Source organism: Agelaius phoeniceus, chromosome 13 (assembly GCF_051311805.1).
Source record: "Agelaius phoeniceus isolate bAgePho1 chromosome 13, bAgePho1.hap1, whole genome shotgun sequence".
Lineage (NCBI taxonomy): Eukaryota > Metazoa > Chordata > Aves > Passeriformes > Icteridae > Agelaius > Agelaius phoeniceus.
This window is the reverse complement of record NC_135277.1, coordinates 8,029,347-8,051,556: the sequence shown is the minus strand read 5'-3', so window position 1 is coordinate 8,051,556 and position 22,210 is coordinate 8,029,347. Positions and strand designations below refer to the sequence as shown.

At 48.8% G+C, this 22,210-nt stretch overlaps 2 protein-coding genes across 2 annotated transcripts; one reads left to right on the top strand and one right to left on the bottom strand.

The window, feature by feature from the left end:
- Nucleotides 1-4,514: 4,514 nt before the first annotated feature.
- WDR93 (WD repeat domain 93) lies at nt 4,515-15,869 on the bottom strand. Its single transcript, XM_054642118.2, has 16 exons — nt 15,593-15,869; nt 14,863-15,174; nt 13,985-14,180; nt 13,326-13,390; nt 13,024-13,102; nt 12,069-12,196; nt 10,486-10,573; nt 9,754-9,931; nt 9,485-9,552; nt 8,901-8,987; nt 8,449-8,580; nt 7,726-7,951; nt 7,050-7,110; nt 6,199-6,355; nt 5,872-6,073; nt 4,515-4,785 (listed from the first exon to the last, which is right to left on the bottom strand). The coding sequence occupies exons 2-16, from the start codon at nt 15,124-15,126 to the stop codon at nt 4,674-4,676; spliced, it is 2,043 nt and encodes a 680-aa protein (XP_054498093.2). The 5' UTR covers nt 15,127-15,174; nt 15,593-15,869; the 3' UTR covers nt 4,515-4,673.
- On the top strand, nt 15,822-21,213 carry PEX11A (peroxisomal biogenesis factor 11 alpha). The gene is made up of 3 exons (XM_054642119.2): nt 15,822-15,965; nt 16,486-16,601; nt 18,132-21,213. The coding sequence occupies exons 1-3, from the start codon at nt 15,910-15,912 to the stop codon at nt 18,695-18,697; spliced, it is 738 nt and encodes a 245-aa protein (XP_054498094.1). The 5' UTR covers nt 15,822-15,909; the 3' UTR covers nt 18,698-21,213.
- The last annotated feature ends 997 nt before the right edge of the window (nt 21,214-22,210 follow it).

The window sequence follows — 22,210 nt, the reverse complement described above, 5'->3', positions numbered from 1 at the left end:
CCCCAGTCTCTGCCAGGACTCTGTCTTGGGGGAGATCCATAAAGAGCAAAAGCTACTAGTGATGGAACTGAACATTCCATCCCCATTTGGACAATTGCAAATATTTTTTCCTGGTTTGCAGCCCTGCTCCTGGTGCCTCTCTGCACTGTCCCAGGAATTGTGTGAAATGCTTTTCTCATTTCCTTCTCTATGTTATAGCCTTCAAAGAGAGAAAGGACCCAAATGCAGAATGTGTGGGAAACACTTCAGGAACACAGTCCATTTCATTTCTAGAAACTGAGAATCACAGAGAATCTGGGCAAGAAAGAATTCAAGAGTACCCTCTGTCCTACTGAATCTCCCAGGCCAGGAGAATCCCTCCACTGATAGATGCTGCATGACTCTCCAGAAATCTGCACTTATGTTGCCTCCACAGCCAGTGCAAATTTCCCCTCACCTCTAACCTGAACCCACTGCTAAGGTCCTCCATGGACACTGGAGCTGTTTAGTCCCCTACATCTGCTTTACACACACACACACATGGCTTCTAAGTCCCTCCACAAATCCCACACTTTTTCCTGGTGGGCTCTTCCATCTCCCAGAGACCCAGCAAGCTGGAGGCTGGAGTGTGACCTATTCAGACCAGAAACAGGGTGCAAATTAAAACAGCACAGGTAGTTTAACAGCTGTGACAACTGACCACAGGCTGTGCTGGCATCAGCCATGGGCACTTCAAAATTAGGATGCCGGATGTTTTTAAATGATGGCTGTGTTTCAAGAAGGAATTAATGCAGAAGCATCCTTCATTTAGTGTTTACCCTGTATTGCTGTGCTATATTATCCCATAATTGGTTGTTAGGTCAGGATTGCAACCTAGCAGGTTCCTCTTCCTTGCCTAATTAGCGTATGTTCCTCATTGCTCAGTGCAGGACTTGTTTTCCCCCTACACATCTGCTTTTTCTATGAACATCCTCTCAACAACACAAATTTATCCCCTCTCCCTCTGACAATCCAGGCCTTCACATGCAGAAGAGCTGCAGTTTGCCCAAGCAGGGTGATCTGAAGCTTTTAACAAAACAAGCTGTTTAGTCTGACAGGCTTGAGGCAGTGGAAGTGTTTCAAACTTGGCAGCACAGCCAATTCACTACTCAGACACTGTACATTTCCCTCCTGTCTGATCTGCAGCCCTGCAGTGACATGAGTCATTCTCCTTCCCCTTCTCTTAGACCATGGACTTTCCTGGGCCCTGCACAGAGGTGTGCCACGTGAGCACCCGGCTCCTGCCAGGACAAGTCCCCCCTACAGCACAACCAGTCTGCTCCTCCTCACCCCAGGCCCAGCATTTGGCTTGTGCAGGGTGTGAGCTCCTCAGAGCACTGTCTGCCTTGAGCTGCATGGAGTGCCTGTAAACCCACGGGCCAAGAGCCAGAACACAGCATCGCCCCCGTCACCGTGCAAACCTCTTATCTCTGCAGCACCCTCAGCTAAGCTCAGCCAACCTCATCCTGTATCTTGGCCTCAAAAACGTGGCTCGTTTCTCATCCCAGCCAATTGTCCTGCTCTTGCAAAATCTGGTATCAAGGCCAGCAGAACCTGGCTCCCCACGTGAGACCACATGTGAATATGCACAAGGTCCTAGACAGACCAGCACAAGAGGCACTGTACACCATCAAACTGGAACAGAAACAGGGACAAACTGGGAGGGTTTGCAGAAGCCCAGAATTAAACCAGACTGAGGTGCCTGGCACAATGCATTAGGGAAGATTAAAAGAGTGGATCTGCATGGCTTGGCTGAAGAGCACAATCCAACAGCAACAGCCTGGGCTCAGAGGATGATGAGAAACTGCACCCTGGTACAGGGAACTGGCATTAGAGGTAATGAGGCGACACTAGTTTGGACAATGAGAGCTATTTCAGAAATTGGGAATGGGATGCAGTACATAGTCTACCTATATCTAGACACAAATTAATAGAGCAGGGGAGGCAGCTTGACCTTCCCTTGCTACTTCCAGAGCAAACCAAGCAAGCACTTGCTGGGACTGTCCTGCCCCAGGCATCACTGCATATCCCATATCCCTGCAGGGACTTTATTTCCCCCAGGTAGGACACAGAGGTCATTTCATCTTCTTCCTCAGAATGGCTTCAGGTTTGTGTGCTGAGACACTACAGGATACGTGGATTGTTGCACTAAAATTGGCAACACAGGTAAGAAGGAGGGCAGATCCCAGAGCACACAGCACTTCAGCTCTTCCGAGGCCCACACTCCTTCCAACAGACACAGATGTGCCTTACCCAAACAGCCCAAACTTTTGCTGGCCCCAGGAGCAGGGGAATCAGATCGGATCAACCTCTGATTTCCCCTGCCTTCACAGCACAAGTATGCAAAGAAGTAAGATGACATTTGGCTTCTTGCAGAGAGCAGCAGATAATTTGGCGAGATTAAACGACAGCCTCGTCTCCCTTCTCGTGTAGCGAAACCATCTCCGATCTGTCCCTGCTGAATGATGCTGCTCGAGCGCCTCCCTGTGGATCTGAGCTCCTCTTCCTCCCTTACAGCCTTCTCCAGCCACCAACTGATCTTTTAACTGTCCTTTGCTTTTTCAAAATACAGAGCCAAATTGCTCCTATTATACCGTGAGCACCTCTGAGTTCACTGAACTTGGCACTGAGCTAGGAGCTGGCCCAGCCAGAATTCACAATTTCATCTTTTGATGGTGAGATACACATATATGATACTACTCAAGGCCTTTCTGTAGTTTCCAGCAGCAGAACAGCTGAAATTGGAGCAGACCCACAGCTGCCTAGGGCTCATAGTGACCAGGAATAGAAGCGTGGCTGCCAAGGGCATTTTGTTTGAAGGAGCAATCAGGTGCCTGTGCTTGTCTCCAGAACATGTTGTGGAGCTCAGCACAGAGCTCCATCACTAACACACACATGTCAACACACTGAGCATGTCAATTTTTCTGTATCCCTCAAAGAAGCAGGAAACAAATGGTCCCCTGCTGAAATCATGAGTTAAAACAAAGGCTCTTCATCAGCCTCCTGCAGCTGCTTGTTGTTTTCCTTTCTCTGTGGAGCCTGCCAGCTCCTAGTTATCTTGGCCAAGCACATGATTAGAATCTTAGAGCAAATTCTAACTGCAAACAAACAAGTACATCTTGAGAGGAATACACACAAACTGGTGGATGCACAGTACACATCTAACTGTTCAGCAGATCCTGTCCTGCCTCTTCTGATGCCAGGTAAGCCCTGCTCCTCTTCTGGATGAAAAGCAGATGGGGCAGGATTAATGGCACAGATCCCCAGGCCCTTTATATTTGCACAAATAGCAAGAACTAGACCCACAGTGCTGCTCAAGGGGCCATGTATTTGTTGTGCTGGCTTTCTGCAGCATGGGAAGCAATGTAGGAATAGGAATTCCTGCCCTGAGTAATCCCCAATGCCTGGCTATGGCAGAAGGTCTGTTGTTTCTGAAAGTACCATAGAAACAAAATAATTAAGCTCAATGGCCACCACAGCAAGAACAGAAGGAAGGATCAAGGAGTGCTCCTTGTTCACTCAGTGCTGACCCAGGTGGCTGGGTTTAAACAGGCACTGAGGGTGGTGTGGGCTCACCCTCCCAGCTTTGCACTGAGGCAGATGGCAAGAGCTCACACAGCCCAGGCCCAATATCCGTGACAATCAGATGAGCTGTGAAGCTGTAATCTGTGGCAGATGGAAAATGACAGCACAAAAGCTTTTACTACAGGCCTCAGAGCCTTCACAAAGGTAGCAAACAGGAAGGTTTAATTCAAATAGCTTGTCCTTCTCCAGAGCAAAACCAGGCATCTGAGGCTGTGAAACAAATGGAATGCTTCTCCCTTTTCCTACCTCCCCAACAGCTTGGCTGACTGATTCATTTCCAGAGGATGAGCTGAAACATCTCATCAAAACTCAGCCCAAAACAAGACAACTTGCTATGAAAAACTGAAATGGGACCTTGGCATGAGAGCATCTACACAGCACAGTCTGTGCTGAATTCCTGGCAACCCTGCATTGATGCTCTCCTGAACCTTTGTGGGGGGCACTAGAGGGAGACCTGGGAGGACAAAAAGATGTTCCCTGTGCACACAGACTGGAGCTGTTCCTGGGAGATTTGTCACATTCTTTGTGGGTTAGGCAGTCATCCAGAAGCATGATCAGTTGTAAAAAGACTGAAGCTTTTTCATGGGCCTCCCAGGCTGCAATTCCTAAGTAGTCTTATCCCAAAACTGCCTGCTTTGAAGTCAAGAGAAACAACTGCAGAACATCCTCTGCCAGGCCTGTCACACTCTGCAGTGTCACTGCTGCTTAGCACTGCCATGCTTTGAGGGAAGACACCTCCACAGCAATTTGCTGCCTCCTTTGATAGGACAAGGTTTCTGGTTAAGCACAAGGATGTTGATGGCTGTCCATGTGGGTAGGAACAGAAGATGACACCCACTGGTGAGCTCCAGCAACACAAGGACAGAAAATCAGAGTCTGACAAAATGCTAATCCTGTGAAAAGCAAGAGAATTTTAATGGAGGAAAGGCTTTATTAAGGTGCACCCTATTATTGTGACATACCAGATTGCTCTGATGCTCCACATCTCTGGGAGAGAGATGATTGCAATAGAGTGTCTATCAAAATGTCAGTGCTGGATCATGAGCCTGGCCCTCAGGATCCAAGGCTGGCTACTGCTTCTTCTCTCCCTTCACTTTCTCTCTCTCCTTGTCCATGGCAGCTGCCCGTGCCTGCAGACAATCCCAGTATTCCTGGTTCTCCATTTCCAGCAGTATCTCCTGCCTACAAATGTGTGGAAAGGGTTGTTAAAACAAAAACAGTCCCTGACATTCCCCCAGTGCTCAGACAACATCCCCAAGGGCCACTGGGGCTCACTACTGGTTAAGTAGTTCTACTCCCTGTGCCCAAAAATCTCAGTGATTCCCTCATGCCAATCAATGCTCCTTGCTCCTGACAGCAAGGACCTCTGAATTTCTGTTGTCTCTAGATCTCTGTGGACACAGGTCCCACTGCAGTTGTATTTGCACAGCTCTGGCTTCAGCTCTCAGTTCCCAGGGAGCAAGATATCCCTGGAGGTGGGGACTCCCCAGTTCTGTGGTGTAAGGCAGACAAGAGTCTCCTCTCCAGGACTTTGAGAAGGAGGGACACAACTTGTGGCTGGTAGCATAGGTTGGAACTTTTCTGCACTTAACTAGCACTTAACTAGCCAGACAACTCCAGCATTCACCCTGGAGACAAGGAATTAGGGAAGGCTACCAGGTAATAAATATGTGCTGTAATGTCGCATCTGTTTCGTTTCGAATTGGAAAATTAAAGCATAGAGAAAAGATACAAAATACTGACACGGGTCTAGCTCCAGGTTCCCAGCAGAATTCAAGGCAAAGGAGCCCAAAAAGAGATGTCACAGTGCCATCTAATGACGGCAGCGGCGCGATGCTCCAGCCCCGAGGCTGCTGGGACCTCCTCCAACCGAGGAACCCCCAACACCAACCACTTAAACATCACATGGACCCCGGAATGCGGGGGTGAGAGAGGCACAAACAGATCCCAGCTCTGCCTGGCTGTGGGGTCTAAAGGAGGACACAAACACGTGAGGATCATACTCCCTGGCAAGCCTGTACAAACTGTGCTGCACAAAATCACATCAGAACTTGCATCCTGACTTACAGCTGAACCTGTTCTAGCAAGGACAGAAGGGAGAGGAGGAAGGGTTCTGGGTGGCTGTCAGGAATCCAGCTGCCTGAACACCAACCTTTCTCAGACACAAATGTCTCACAGCACACAGAATAACCCAGAAGCTCCAGGGTGAGCCCTTGCATGAACTCAGCAGCACCACAGCTGACAATAATGCAGGTAAGGTGCACTTACCTCTCAGGCAGAAAGCGAAACCTATCACGTAAGAAAATGTTACATCTCTCAATCCACTGCAGTTCCTGCATGGGTTTGAGATGCAAATCTGGTTTCTTTGGGAAAGCCTCCTTCAGTGGGTAGGAGTTGAAGTCAAAAAGGAAGATGGTGCTTTGAGTTGCTTTGGTCTGGAAAAATTCATCCACATGCTGGTGCTCATCTCCTAGACAGAGACAAGAACAGTGAGCTACTGTTCAGGAATCTCCCAACAAGAACAATCATGGACCAGTGCACAGCTGAAAGCACCCAGTGATGGTGTACCTATGACCACCCCAAGGTGTCACCCACCTCGGAGCAGCAAGCAGCAGTTGGCACTATCCACTGTGAACACTGGCTGCCAGGCAGGTGCTACAGCATGAGAAGGTGGGGTGCAGAAGCAGTAAACAGTCTGTGATGTGTCAGTGTTCATCAGGGACACTGTGCCATCCCAGCAGAAGATCAGCACCTGAAGCAGCAATATTGACAAGTCGGTGTAAAACAAGTGAAAAACATTTTCAGTATAAAGGACTTGAGGTGACATCCAAGACTTCGCATCCCCAACTATGATGCTGTTTTCTTTGCCTGCCCAATGGTCATAGGGTGACAGAGATGAAGAACAGCCCTTGCAGGGAACTTGGACCAAAACTGCTGGAGGTTTGGATTGGAAAAGGGCAACAGGGCACATTAGAAATGAGGTGGATCCAGCATTCTGCAGGACTGCTATGGTGAGTGGCTATCAGTCCTTTCCTCCCCATGCCTGTAAATTTTCTGAGGCCACTTGTCAGGTTGTGTTTGTACCTTCCTCCCCAGGATGCCCCCTCATATTTGACCCTGATGCCTGAGGCTTCATGGCTGAACCCTCCCACCTTCACCTGTCTGTGTGCACCTCAGTGGCCAGTTAGAGGGCACAAGTGCCAGGGGTACAGAGTAAGATTATGGAAGAGAAATCCTTGGAACATTACCAGCTACACACAGACCTGGAGATGGTGCAGGAAGTCTTCACACCAAAAAATATTTGGAAGCTGGAAAGGATGTGAAGATCTGATTGCCCTGCTCATTATCTCTAGGTACCCAGTTACTGCCCTTGCTGGAAACAAGGTCCCAGCACAGCTGGACATGAGTTCCCACCCAGAGTTAAGAGGGCTGGCAGTAATACTCACTGCACTGGGGAAGGCCAGGACAGGCATCACTGCACTGACAGTAAGATTTGGATTTTCAGGCCTGTGAGAGAGACAGGTTTATGCTGCTGTGTTGTTGCATGTACCTGGCACGTACTGAGAGGCTGTGATAATGACAGTGGCAATTTGTGGCACACTGACTGGCAAATAGTCCCTGCCAGGAGACAAAGCCTGTCTCCTCCTGGGCAGGAACCCCTGGGGCCCATCCCTGTGCAAACCTGCCTGGGAACTACATTGGACATACAAATCCCTGCCTGCCAGGGAGGCATGAACCCAGAGTCATCAGAGCAGGGGGATAAGTGAACACAAAAATGATAGAAAGATGGCAATAAATGTTTACTCTGGCTTCTAGGGGATGGTGTTCTGTTAAGGGCAGAAGAGGGAAGAAAAAATTCCCCTGGGTATCCAGCAGAGACACAAATAGTTCAGCATCAGCCCTGGAGTTGTGCTAGAAGTATTTGTGTTCTGGTGCACAGAAGAACCCAGAAACACCCCAAATTCTGGCAAACCACTGAATTTTAGCACTACCAAAACCACACTTGCTGCTGACAGCAGCATGGCAGAGCCATCTGGGTGAAAACAGCAGGAAGTTCTCTACTCCACAGAAATCTGGGGTTCCCTGTCAGACTGGACCACTAAAACCATGAGTCTGCCTCACCTGTCTGCCAGGAGTGTGATGCTGGACTTGCCAGCCTTGGGTGCTCTCACCAAATAGAAAGAGCTGTCTGTACACAGCACTAGGAGCTGTATGATGGCACAGACAGGATCTGCAGCACAATAGACAGGATCTGCACCACGTGTCTCATCACTGGCAGAACCATACAGAAAGTGGATGCTACGGATGAAACGTTCCTCTAGAATGGCAGTCACAGACAGTGGGTATCCTGAGGAAGGGAGGGAGAAAAAAGGAACTGGTCATTTATCCAAGCAAAGCTTAGTTTGGAGTGTGGCCCACTCAGAGGGAGAACAAGCAGATGGCAGAAGAAGATTCTTGTGCCAGGAGAGTGCCTGCATCATGGCAGGATGACACTAGCACTGATGGCAGCCTGAACTGTGGTGCCACAACAGTCTCAAAAGTGACCTTAGAGTGCAGTGGCAAAGCAGTGACTGGCACTGTCTCAAGCCTCAGGGCAGGACTGATCAGTCCTCGCTGCAGCAGTTCCAGCCCCTGCATTGCCCTGCATGGGGATGGTTCTGCAGGGGCCAGGGCAGTCGTGCTGGCCAAGCACCCAATAGATGACTGAATCAAAACTATTTTCAGATTTCCTTGTAAACTCACCACCAGCCCTTTATTCACACTAAGTCTGAGCTTCAAACTCCTAGGCAAAGGTGCGATATACCCACAGTGATCCCAATACACAATCCCTAAGGGCAGGCTCACCTAGGTGCTTATCCCAAATAGTTATTGTTGCATCTTCACCTGCCAGTGCCAGGTACCTGGAGCAGGAACTGACAGCTGAGCATGCAATTGGAGCTGCACATGGCCACACAACATCAGGTTTCAGATCAGAGCCTAAATAGAATGGCATGAAGAGAGACAACTGTAAGAAGGTGCAGAACATTCTCTCACATTGTACTAGCATCCATTTTTCTCATCAAACATGCACCATTCTGCTGCCTCCTGCCAGAGTGGCTTCATAAAAACCCTGCCAGTCTGTGCAACACAGAGCCCCACAACCCAAATACCAGCCTAACCCACAAGATACGAGTCAGCTTTCCTGCCAATTCCTCATTTCCCTGAATCATGAAGACCTGGCAGAGTGAGAGCCCCTGGTCACAGAACACTCCCACTCCCCACAGAGTGCTCTGCTAGAGAAAGCAAAACTTTCTTACCTGCTTTGTCCTTGAGTGAAGGGTTGAGTAAGTACAAGCAGAAATTGTGGTTTCCATACCAATGCACACCAATGCCAACTGGAATATCTGGTACAGAGAAGGGGATGGCAAAAAGAGAAGAAGACTGGGGACAAAGAAAGGAACAATCCAGGACACCAAAACACCATTAGAAAGCTTTCATTAGAGCTTTCATGCTACTCCTGATAGAAATTCTGCTCACACAGAAACTAAACCAGAACAAACTCTCCCTTTGTTGGTTTTTGGTTTGTTTGGTTGGGTTTTTTTAATCTTGACTATATGTCTCCTTTTTCATTTTTTTGGGGGATTGTTTTGATTTGGGTTTTTGGTTTTTTTTTCAGGGAGAAGGTTGTGGAATTCATTTAAAATATAAAGATAAGTTTTTTTTTACTCCATGCCTGTAACTGACTTATAAGTCCTAGAGCTGACAGTTTTACCCAGATTTACATCCTTGGAGATGGAACTTAGAGTGGATGCAAGCCAGGCCCACTGAGCTCTCACTGGAGCTCAATGTCATGCAATGACTGTGCTCCACAGATTAACAGCTTTTTGTCCATTTGGATTACCTGGCTCTACTTCCATTTCTGGTCCCATCAGGATCCGGCTAGGAAGGAGGAAATGAAAGGTAGCATATCTGAAAAAAGGAAGAGATATATGTAAAAGAAAGGCTTTGATAAGTAGACAGCACTATGACAAGACCTGGAACGGCTCCAGCCCCCTGCCCTGAAGCCTTGGGATGAAGGAAGCAAAGCAAAGACAGAGGCTTCCATCTACACAGCCCAGTGCCCTGTGTGGGTGACTCATGGACTGAATCCTGGCTGGTGATGCCACTCACCTGGGGATCTCCTCCTTGGTCACACCCTCAGCCTCCAGATACTCCTGGTAAGTGCTACAGAAGATTGCTTCCTGCAGCTCCCACTGGGAATCCTTGATTAGGTGGTTGTACCCCAAGCCAAGCGTGCTGCCATCACCCACTTCCTTCAAGGCATCCAAAGGGCCTTTAAAACTAGTGCCTGGGTTGGGAACACAAGGGGAAAAAGCACAGTCCTGGAGAAGCAGAAACCATGAAGCAAACAGCATGAAGGCATTTGGGGATGGCATGGTCTTGAGGCAGAAAACACTTTATCATGTATGGGACTTTCCCTATCACAAGTTCATTTTCCAGTATTTGAATGCAGGGATTAGGGCAAGACTTCTGAAGACCCCACTCACCTTGCCTCTCTGTGGCATTTTCCAACATAAAGCCTGCCCCCTCCTCATCCTTGGCATTTCTCTATAACTCCAGGGCTCAGAGTGATGAACAGGAGTGCTGCTAGATCTAGGAAGCAGCCTCCTCCCTCTCCAGTGACACCCATCTGAGACCCTCCAAAGCACTTTGTGCTGGCAAAGGTGACAGGTGAGATGGTCTGGGAGGAAGCAGCTCCCACTACAGGATCACATGTAACTAGACAGGTCAGGAAAGGACCAGGGATTGTGTTACTGAGACTTTCTGACCTGTTCTGTCTTTACAGAGGCCATGCTGCCTTTGCCCCCTGAACCAGGCTGCACACACAGACTCAGTCCTGACCTGTAATGGGTTTGGGTGGCCTCACTGTCAGCAGCAGCTCTGGGGGATCCAGCTTTATATCATCATGGATTGCAGGCACAGGAAGCTCCTGCAACAGAAAAGTGCCCACCTGAGAACTGTGGTGTGTGCTACACTGATGAGTTTTCACCTGTTCATGGGAATCAAGTGCTCCCTAAAGAATTTAGGGAAAACTCTTTTGTGTATGCAAAGGATGGCTGGCACTGTCTGGGAGATACTGGGTTTGGGCTCATTCTTCAGGCCAAGACACAGAAGCTTCAGGGCATCACTACTTTCTCAACTACATGGCAAGGATGTCCTGCCCAGACTCCTGTCTTTGTGCCATCTCTCAATTATTCCTATTGCAGCACAGGCCTGTGTGAGTCACAGCAATGCTCAGAAAATAAAGGGGAAAAAATAAAAATTAAAAAAAAAAAAAAAATAAGCAGGACTAAAGGTTGAAGGGTGTTTCCTGAAAGCAAGAACCAGATTTTACTTCACAGAGCCCAAGACTCGAGGAGGTCACATATATGCTTGGCTGGGAACAGAAAATTGTAACAGGGGGACAACACCAGTGTGTTCCCATCACATCATTCCACACACATTCACACTGGGCTAAACAGAAAAGGTCTGGCTTAATAATCAGCCAGTCTGAGCAGGAAGGGGCAGGAACTTGGACACTTTGCACAGAATCAACAAAGAGAGAATGCTTGAGTGTTTGGTTTTGGCTTCACTAAGTTAAGCAGGGTGTTTGCCCTGAGGACAAGGCTGAGGAACAGTTCCCTCTTAAATGTCCAGGAAAGTCTTTGCTGAAGGAAGAGGAAAGAGGAAAGAGTTGGGAGGCTGCTATGACAGAGGGTTAGCTCAGGGTGCTGGGAAGGAGATGTCTGTGTGCTGAGAGGTGAAATCCTGCAGGGTGAAAGTGATAAGGGGGAGGGTTAAGCACTGACCCAGCACTTAAAATTCCCATGGCAGCTCAGGACAGTCCCTAGGCCAGTGACCATCTCTGCAGAGCTGTGTCCATGCAGCTCCTCAGTTTTCTGCCAAAGAACAGAGCTGACTGTGATTAGTGCACACAGGCAGAGACTCTGCCCTGCTCAGGTGGGTGAGGCTGGGACCCCACCAGGCTCTTCTTGTATGGAATCTAAAACACAAACCTTGCTTCAGACTCCCAAACAGAGGCATCCTGCCTGGTTCCCACTCCTCCTTCCCCCAGTAACACAAGGGAGAAGCCCTGTGGGAATGCCCTTACCCAGGGCTCCCTCAGATGGAGCAATGCTGCTGAGAAATGAGCTGCCAGTTTCAGGGAGGGGCAGCAGGAACACGAGCCCTGGGACCAAGGGAATCTCTTTGGAAAGCCTGTCTTGGGAGAGTAAACACCTCCCAGTGGCACAAAGGCTTATGAAATGTGGGATGGGCAGCTGCAGCAGCTGCAGACACACACACACACACCATCCCCTTGGGCCAGCACGAGGGTTCAGGCTGGGTCAGGCTGTCTCTGTCTGCAGCAGCAAGGCTTGGGGGAAAAGCTGTGGGCAAAAAGGTCTTAAAAAAACATCACAGAGGAAGATGGAACTGTTTTATACCACAGATGAGGAGCTCGACCTCCTCTCACTCCAAGCCAGCTCTTCTGCAGCTCCTGAGTTCTCTTCCATCTCTGTCAGCCAGGAGTCCTTAGGCAATTGGTAGATCTCCAGCCAAGCTTCTGTGCTGTCTGCATGGGGAAACCATGTTAAGCAATTGGAAATGAGGAGGAAAGGTCTTTCAGGCAAGCAGCCTCTGTTATCTTTTATCCTTTATAAAAAGATCAGTGTATTTTTTGAAATATAAAATCTCTGTGAACTGCATGCAGCCCTCCTCTCCTCTCACTTAAGGCTTGACATGCTTGATTGAGACTGACATCTCAGCCTCCAGCTCAATCCTCAAGGTCCCACACCCATCAAAGAAATTCCATTAAGCTACTCAGTCAAGAACCTGACTTGTAGCCTCTGAGTAATGGAGTAGAAAGTAGAAAGTGAGGCATCGTCTCACATTAATTCTCTGCTACATGTCTCATTCTCAGCATGTGCCCAGGCAGATCCCCTCAAACACAGGTCCAGAAAACCTGCCTGCCACGGATTCAGCTGCCATGAAACAGAAGAACATGGTAACAAGGAGTTTCTTGGAGTGTTTTTAGAGGTTCTCTTTGCTCTCTGGCCTGTATCTACAGAGAAAATTCTTCCCATGTAAAAGAGAGCCATAGCAAAGCAGAGGAAGAACTGAGTTTGGTACTTCTGGAGAGAGGAAAACTGCTTTCACTGAGAGCTGGGGACTGCAGTGACCAGCTCCAGACAGCTCACTTTTGGGACCAGCCCTGTGCACACTGAGCGTTTTGGAAGGGACAGGGAGTGGCAGGGGCTGCTCCTTAAGCCAGAGGAGGAACTGGGAGGATTAAAACACAATCCCTGGCTACCCAGACCACTTGCAGCATTCTAAAAACATTGCTGCTGCCCCTGTGTTGGAACACAAGAGTCTCCAAACACAGCGCGTTGCTGCACTTGCCTTGCAGCAGGATTCCTGCATAATCACCTCCTCGGGACAGCACCACCTCCACACAAGGGCTTCGCTGGCTGATGTCCTCCTGCCAAGGAAAAACAGGCTGATCAAAGCCAGGTCACTGATTCAGAGAGCTCTCACACCATTCTCAACAGGCTGAAGGCCAGCTAGACTGCTGGAAGAACGAAAGTAAATATTGGGCAGCAGTCTTGGAGCACTACTGTCTATGAATAAATTTCTGAGGGCAACTGGTGCTCCTCATGATTGATTACTTCCCAGCCTGTGCATGGAATTAGCTCAGCACTTACCACTTCATTCAGGGTTTTAATGAGCAGGAAGCTTTCCTTGTGAAAGCAGAAGAGCCAGGCAAGCCCTGAAATAGAAATACAGAAGCAGCAGGAGGAGGGAGAGGAAAGTGAATGAATGTTAGCCATGCTCTTGGGAGATGGCTGTTACAACATGTGCAGGAGAGTGAGCAGGATTACATTACTCCCTGGGCCCAAGGAACAGCATCCCACTCTTTCCAGCACTAAACTTTTGCTGGTTTCCTTATGCAAGCACCAGTAAACCTTTGGTTGTGCACAGAGATGGATAAGCCAGTCTGAAGTGTCTCCACCAGAGCTGACAACTTTCAGATTGACCAACAAACTCGTTCAGGTGCAGGCCATACTGAGCAAGAGTTCTTTCTGCCCAGCCCAAGATGCTCCTAAACTTCACTGTGCTTCACCCTCAGCTCTGCACCTGCCCCTGCTGTGCCCCAAAGGCCACCAAACCCACAGCCCTGCTAATCACAAGGCCCCAGGGCCACTCTGCCACCCTGCAATCTGCTAGCTGTCCAACGCCCTCTCTGCAGGGCTTTCTAGGAACATTCTCAGCCTCCCTAATGCTGCTCCTGAGCCAGCAGTGCTCTGTGGCACTGCCACTTCAGCCCCAGAGCACAGCTCATCCCCAGCCAGGGCACACTGACCCATTTCATCCACAGCAAGCAGGACGTGGCACTCACTGCCCAGAGCCGAGGCATGGATGGCACAGATCTCTGTCTGGGCTGCATCCCAAGCACAGACATCCTTGAAGTCACACCTGCTGAAGGCAGCCAGACCCACGGACAGACCCACAAAGATGTATTTTCCAGACACTGCAAGGCAATTGGCTCTTTCAGTTACCTAGCAAAAAAGGGAAAAGATGAGTGTACCCAACTGCATTCTCACCAGCTATGTTAATGATGTATTCCTTTTCAGCCTTTTCACCAGAAAATGCTGATCTATTCCACAAGGGAAACCTTTTGACACATTCTTCCCCCACAAGAGCAAGGGAGGGTCTCTCATCTCTATCACAGAGATTGGTCTGTGTTAGGAATGAGAAAGTTTTGTCCCATCTTTCCCCTTTCCACAAACAGAAGGGGCTTTAAAGGCCAAGAACTCAGGAGCATTGAGCCCTTCCATTCCAGTGCAGAGCTGTGATGGATACTGAACTCCCCCAGGCAATCACAGACACCAGAGTGTCCTCCTGGACACCCCACATCCTCATGGGGAAGGCAGCAGTGTCATTCTGCTCCCAGTGGAGCATTCAGCAGAGCTCACAGAGCTGAGCTTGCCCACTTGTGTGCCACTGACTAATCACCTTCTCCCCAGCAAACAAGGGTGGAGCCAGCCTGGGAAGCAGAAGGTGAATTTAGTGTTTAATACCTAGAGAGGTGTGATGATTGGGTGGGAAGCAGAACCTGCCAGACAAGCTGGGAAGCTGCAGGCTTTTAAACTGAGCCAGTGAGATGGTGGCTCATTCTGGGGAAGGTGATGAGCAGAAGAATGACAAGATCTGCTGTGGTGGTTAATGCTGGCTCTGTACCTGGAATTCAGCTGTAGGAAAGCATTTTATGGGCTGGACCTTTCGTTTTTGTGCTTCTCGGAGCATCTCCCTTTCTTCAATGATTTCCACAGCACTCTCAAAAACCTGCATCACCAGTTTGTGGATCATCCTGAAGGGCTGTGGCAGCACATCACGCTTTCGATCGGGATCCAGCAGGAAGAAATTTTCCTCCTCTTCCTTTGGCCAGTCCTTTCCAGATGGTGGGGGAATCTCCAGGGGATGCTGCCGGCTATTCACTGCCATGGTTCTCCCTTTGCAGATGCAAAACGCACCACGGATGCAAGAACCACCCTGGATGCAGAAGAACAAAGAGTCCTTCAATACTTTCTTGCATGAGGTAATGGGGGAAATTTTGATTAATGATGTCTAAGAGGGTTTCCCTTCAGTATTGATAGCCAGAGCAACCCTGCTCTGCACAGCTCAATTCTCCTTGTATCACCTCTGTTTCCCGGGGGTTTTGTCCTGCTCTGGGCATCTCAGCCACACAGGGATTTGCAGGTAAAGAGAGCCCAAAAACTTTGTCACAAGCATGTATAAGAATTATGGCAAAGCATTCAGAAATATCCAAAAATATTATCTTATTCTTCTTTAATTACTCAGGATTTATTCGGCCTGGGTAAAATCCCAACGATTAAGTCTGAGAGCAGATGCTCTCACTGGGAGTTTTATACACTTCATTTCCAAGACACCGGGTGCTTTCGAGCTTCACCTCTGCAGCGGGGCCATACGCACACGGGCGCACCTGACCTCGGAGCGGGGCCGGGGGCCGAGGGGCCGTGCCGGGTTCCTCCGGCTTTCCCAGGAGGATCCGCCGCAGATCAGCCGGCGGCTCCGGGGCGGGGGAAGCCTTTAGCGGTGACACCGCCGCTGCTCCGTCGTTGACCTTGCCATGGTAACGGCCCCTCGGTGCCGCAGCCCGGCCGGGAACGCGGCGCGCAGCGGAGCATTCCGCGGCGGGGCGGGGCCCGGCCGCGGCGGGGCGGAGCGGCCGCGGCCCCCGCGCTGCTCCCGCCGTGCCGCCGAGCCATGGAGGGCTTCGTGAGCTTCACCAACCGCTGTCAGGGCCGCGACCAGCTCTTCCGGTGAGTCTGGGGACAGGCGTGCTCCCCGGGAGCCCCGGCACAGAGCCAGGGACCGTCAGCCGCCTCGCGGCCGTGCCCGTCCCGCCCGGCCCCTCAGGCAGCCCGGCCCCGCCGCGGGCCCCGGGCACCTCCTGCCCTGCCCGAGGATGGTACCGAGCCTCCTCCGCCGTGCCCAGCGACAGGACGAGGAGCAGTGGCCCTAAACTAAAACACAAGTTTGGTTTTTTTTTTTCCTCCTCCTCAGCGTGAGGAGGAACTTTTATACATTGCGGGTGGCGGAGCGCTGAGCAGCTGCCCTGGGAGAGCCTGGAGCGTCCCTGTCTGGGGACATCCCAAACCTCCCTTGTCACTGTGTCACCTGCTCCAGGGGATCCTGCCTTGACAGTGGGGTTGTACTGCATAGTCTCCTTCCGAGCCTGACAGTTCTGAGTCTGTGGAATAAACCTGTCCTGCTGCTGCCATCCTGTGATTGTCCGTGTCTCACCTGTGTCTCGCCCTCTCCTCGTCTTTTCCCTTCCAGAGCCACTCAGTACACATGCATGTTGCTCAGCTATTTAATAGAGAATAAAGCCGATAAAAAGAAGCTGGTAATGAAACTCAAGCAGTTGGAATCTAGCATGAGCTCTGGCCGGAAAAGTAAGTACCCGGTATCTAGAGGGATAAGAACTTCTTCACTTGCTCCTTCCAGTAAAACAGTTCCTGGCCTTGTGTTTCCTGTAGTTAACCTACCTTGAGCCACAAAACTTCTTTTAGTATTTTTATAGAACTGTCAATAGACCTTATCCCTGCCATGGCTTGCCAGGCTAGGTAAGGCTAAATAGATTTTTTTTTTAACTTCCTCAGCCTCCTCTTCAGTTAGACAATTGGAATTACTGCTGGATGGATGAGAGGAATAAGTTAACAAACAAGTTAAGAGTCAGCTGTTGCTGCTGTAGAGGCCGAACTGTCACCTCTGTTCAAGGACAGACCAGGGTTATGAGGCAAGGCTGGCTCACTATATGCACATTAGTCCTTCCAGCTGATGGGTTGAGACAGCCCAGTGCTGAAAGATCATCATCCCACAAGATCACCTCTGAAGGACATCCTTCAATCTGGCTTTTATACCCTACTTAACATATTAATCTCTTTAGCATTTCTACCCTACTAATTGACATACCCTTCCATGCTTACAGCCTGACCATTTGCATCACTCCCTTCTGTGTCATGGTTGCATCCACGATGATTACACTGTTACTATGTGTGTATCACTTGTTTTCAGCTTGATCTTGCACCCACTTGTCAATTGCTCAATCCTAGAACAACTGCAACACGAAACAAATATTCTAGTCTATCATATTGCCATGGATTTGTTTATTATTCCATTAGCTTCAGAGGTAATTTCTAGTGGGGAGGCCTATTGGTTTTTCAGCATAGCCATAATTCTGCTTCTGCTAAATAAATCACTAATAGATACCAGGCCTAAATTCAGGGCTCTTGTAGTTCCACCAGGCTTGGGTGCTGTCAACATCTGTCACTGTGACAAGGCAGCAGGGTGTAAAACGTGTTTTCAATAATATTGTATTAACATGCAGGGGCCAAAACCCAAACAGTGCAGCAGGTGAAATCAGGTTTGCCATATGTTGTAGTTTGAAATGGAATACAGTGTTCCACACAGTTTCCAAAGAGCTACGTGTGCCTGTGGCAGATTCATGGCTGAGGAGGGACTTTGGTCCCTGTGCTCGGCACGTGAATCACCAGCTTTCACAGGCACAGAGGCCACCAGTATCTCATGGCTGCAACAGGATTAATGCAGACACATCTCCTGTCCACAAAGTGAGGCAAAATGCAGTGCAATGTACAGCTGAAATTAGAGACTCTGTTTGTGTTCTTTATTTGCTGGCACTGACTCCTGCAGAGCCGAGGGTGATATTGGTCCAGAGGGGTGCAAGAACGGAGTGGCAAGAGAGGCTGCAAGTCCTGGCTGTTGACCAGACGTGTGTATGTCCTGGGCTGGTGATGCTTACACAGCACTGAGATGTTTACACCCCTTTCCTCACTAATTCTAGCAAGTTCTCAAGCACACAAATGCCCAAAGCCCTCCAAGTTTTGTACAAACACACGCAGACCATGACAGGCTGAGCTCTGCGCGAGGCCGGGCCGTGCTAACCTGTGTGGGCTCTCTTGCAGTGTTCAGGCTGGGCAATGTGGTGCACGCCTTGGTGGCAGCCAGGAGAGCTGCAGAGCTGCCAGAGGTGGTGCCTCGCCTGTGCCTCACGGGCTCCCACCTCAGCCGGGCCCTGTACTTTGTGTGCGACGCTGCGCTCTGGCTCCGCAGCGTCGGCCTCCAGCCAAACCTCGACAAACCCAAGTGGCACACCTGGGCCACCAAGTGCTACTACTGCTCCCTGCTGATGAACCTGGCCAGGGACTGGTATGAGATCTCCTGGAGGCTGGAACAAGCTGCGCTGGAAGAAAAGGCCAAGGAGAATTCTGTCTGGCAGGAAGACGGCAAGGAGCTAAACGGCGTGAAGAGCGATGGTTTGCACGGTTTTCTCTGCCAGCTCTTTCAGATACTGAAAAGGAATCCTCCTTTGCTGCTGGACTTGGTGAAGAACCTCTGTGATCTCTCAGGCCCTTTGGATACGCTGGGAATCTACAAGACCAACCCAGGAGTGATTGGTTTCTGTGGTGTGCTCTCCTCCCTGGTGGGGATTCTCACATTAGCAAGCCCACATCTGAAGCTGAAACAGTGACATAAAAGGAGCTGCACAGTATGAGGCTGCAGCTTTGATCCTCTGACAGATTTTTATCTTCATACAGCACTTTCGAATGAACATGTCTTAAAATAATCTCAAGATTAATTTTGTCCTCTGAAGAAGTGGATTCTGCCACTTTTCCTTCCCTGTGCCTTTGCAGATGAGTTTAGTGCCATGACACACTCACTGATGGGGTGGAGAGAAGAAAAGGCCAAGTAATATTTCACAAACTGAAAGAGGACTTGGAACTTGGCTGCTAGATAAGAAAATATTCCTTTATTTTAATACAGGGTTGTGAAATAACTGCATAGGCAACTGTAATAGGTACATGATTCATGACTACACTAACCATGTTTACACTGGAAAGTTTCAATTCACTAATCCAAGGTCCCTGCAGTCAGATTGTCTAGAGTGGGCTAAGGTGGGTTAGGAGCTGCAGTTAGAGCAGGCTGAAGTCAGGGATGAGTATTCTGATGGGTTTGGGTGGTGGATCCTGTGCCCTGCAGGCACTGAGCACACTATGGTGGTACCTGTAAATGGTCTCTGTGGTGTGTGCCCTGGTGGTGCTGGAGCTGCAGTCTAGTGAGTGCCAACTCCTGTCCCAAAAAATCTGCACTTTCTTTGTTTCCTTTGATACTGTGAGCCAGGGACTGTTGGCCAGTGACTCTGACTGCTCCAGCAGGCCACAGCTGAGGGCTTTGGTGCAGGACAGCATATTAACTCCCAAACCCCTGTAACTGCAAGCACAATTATTTTCCATTAATGATATTGTGATAAGGAGCTTGTTTTTCTCTTTAAATTTACATGAAAAATTCCAGTGTAATAAGGAGTTTGGAACATGCAGTTAAGGAGAGAAGCCTGGCTCAGAGCTCGTTGAGTCACAAAAGCTGCAAGGACATGTTTCTAGTTGTGTAAGCTCCAGGAGGGGAGAGAATGGAGTTTGTCATGATAACATCAGAATCCCGTGTGGAAAAAAGCTTTTTACTGGATTTGGGCATTCATGGTTTAGACTTTCCTATCTGGTGCTCCCTCTCCTCCCTGCTCATGACCACGATTGCCTGTGTGTTCCCTCGCTGGCTGAATGGGTTCAGCCAATTGAAAATGCCTCATTTTGTTGCCCTGCAGCTGTGTTATCACTGGCACTGCCTCACTGGCAGTGATGGCTGGCAGTGTAACTGGGTTAAAAGAGAAATGCTGTGTCCAGCTCTCTAGCAGGGCATGCAGTTTTTGCTGCTCCTGACTTTGCAGAGTACCAGTCTGACTCCATCTGAGACAAAATTGCACATTATACAGGAGATAAATGTAACATTTTTCTTCATCAGACTTAGGCCTGTGTGTTCTGCTGCTTCCTGGTGTAAGAAGTCCTTGTTTAATCTGTCAAGGAGATGTGAACAGACTAACCTGGACCAAAGTTCTCTCTTATTATTTCTGATGCTATCTAAAACCAGAAAATTAAAAGGTGTGGGTCTCCTTTATTAAAAGGCAAAGGATGTGGAATTAAGTAAGCAGGTGAGGCAGTGCTCCAGTTTACCTGAAGTTGTGGTTGGGCTTGGAATTACTTCCAGTTTGCATGTGAAGTGATAGCCTGCCAGTGAAGTGTTTGAAAAGAAAAAGGTTGCTGGGCAGGATAATTAAGTGTGTTTGAAGATCAGATGTGGCCTTCAGGAGCTCTTCTTTTCAATATGGAAATGAGTAGCACTAAAAGTAGAAGCATACTGGTAGTTCAGGCCAAAATGGAGCAATGTGTGTGGGATATATATTATAGGCTATATTCTAGGCTTTCTCTCCTTTATAAAACTGGACTTTTTGTTTGTTTCTTTCTCCATTTGTGTTTCATCTCCTGGCAATGTGGAAGCCATATCAACCTTAGTCAGAGTTGATCATTACCCCAGTGTGTAGCAACCCCTGGAAGAAAGGAAGAGGAGTCTTGATCATCTGACAGTGGAGATTTGACCAGCTTTTGTCTACAGAATTCCATCTTATTGCTAAAAATGTGCTTTCAGTCCCACTCAGGGGAGCTCTCAGATGCAAAATACTTCACAAAATACTTTCACTGGTTTGCCAATTGCTTTCTCTTTCTCTCTTACACTTTTCAGGGAAAGCCATTGATAGAGCCCAGTCTCCCTCCCTGTGCCCTGCAGGCAAACACTGTGCAAAGCCCTGAGCCAGGCTTTGATGTTTCTCCCATAGGGCCTGGTGTGGATTAGCTTGTGCAGCCTTATTGAGGGAAACGGGGGTGAGTTTTCAGCCTGTCTCAGCCCTGCCATTCTCCATGATGTAGGCTGGAACACACAGGAGTACCTCTGTTTACTGGATATTAAGCACTAATATTTGCCTTCTGCTCCCCAGCTGGAGGCTGGTGATTTAAGGTACCTTAAAATAATGTGACTGAAGCTATATGATTGTGATCACATGGAGAAAATCCTTTTAGTGCCTTTTTTTGTATCTGTTTCTAATACAGCAGTTGAAGAACAAGATGTTTGAACATAAGCAATAAACTGTGATGAGTGTGACACTGTGTCTGTGTATCACTTGGAAGGTGGTGTAAAGAGGGAGAATTTCTCCCATCTCTGAATTTTATGAAGGGTGACACTTTTAAAGAGACATTATGAGTGGGTTCTAGAGCTTTCCTTTTGCAGTAGCCAATTGGCAGCTAGATTCATCTAGCTAATTTAAATCACAATTTCAGCTGCAAAACCATTAAGAGATGTGTGAGTATCAGGTGAAACTGCATCCTTAGAGTGCCCCGAAACAAGGAGGTGTTTTGGGAATTGCCATCAGCTGCCTTTGAGTACCAGCAGTGAGGGCTGGAGCCTTGTGGCCATTGTAGGCACAGCTTTGGTGAAAGAGCCAAGGGCACCTGCATTTCAGTATCTTATAATCAGCTTTTCATTTGGATGGTCATGGTTTAATGACAAATGCCAGGTCAGGGAGGGAACAAAGGCTGACATCTCTGGCAGAGGTGGCAAGGGATGGAGCCAGGATAACCATTGAACTGAGCTCACTGTTAGCTCCTACCCCCTGCAGTGAGAGCCTTGCAAACTTGGAAGCTCCCAAATGTCAGCTCCTGAACAATGTATAAAGCATGGCATTCAGGAGTGCTTTAGCAAGAGTTTCCTTTTGGATTAGTGGCCTCAGACACATTTTGTAATGGAAACAGTAGGAGAGTGGTCATCTTCTCTTCTGCTTACAGACAGGGCCTTCCTAACATTAACACTGTGCTGGGCCTGACATTTCAAGGAATATGTGAGCCAATGGGGATTCCCAGGTGAGCATTAAGAGCAGGCAAAGGTTAAAAACCAACATCTCCAAGGAGATACCAAATAAACCAGTTCTGTAGAGGAAGTGTCACTAGGGGAGGGTGTGAGTAGTCTTCCAAGTGTCTAAAAGCTTTTCTGCCAAGAGTAAGGCAATGAATCAGTCTCCAGATCCGGGAGATAATACTTTTATATTGCCACAAAGAATTAATCACACCTTTTTTTGAACTGAAAGTAAAATAAAAAATCTAAA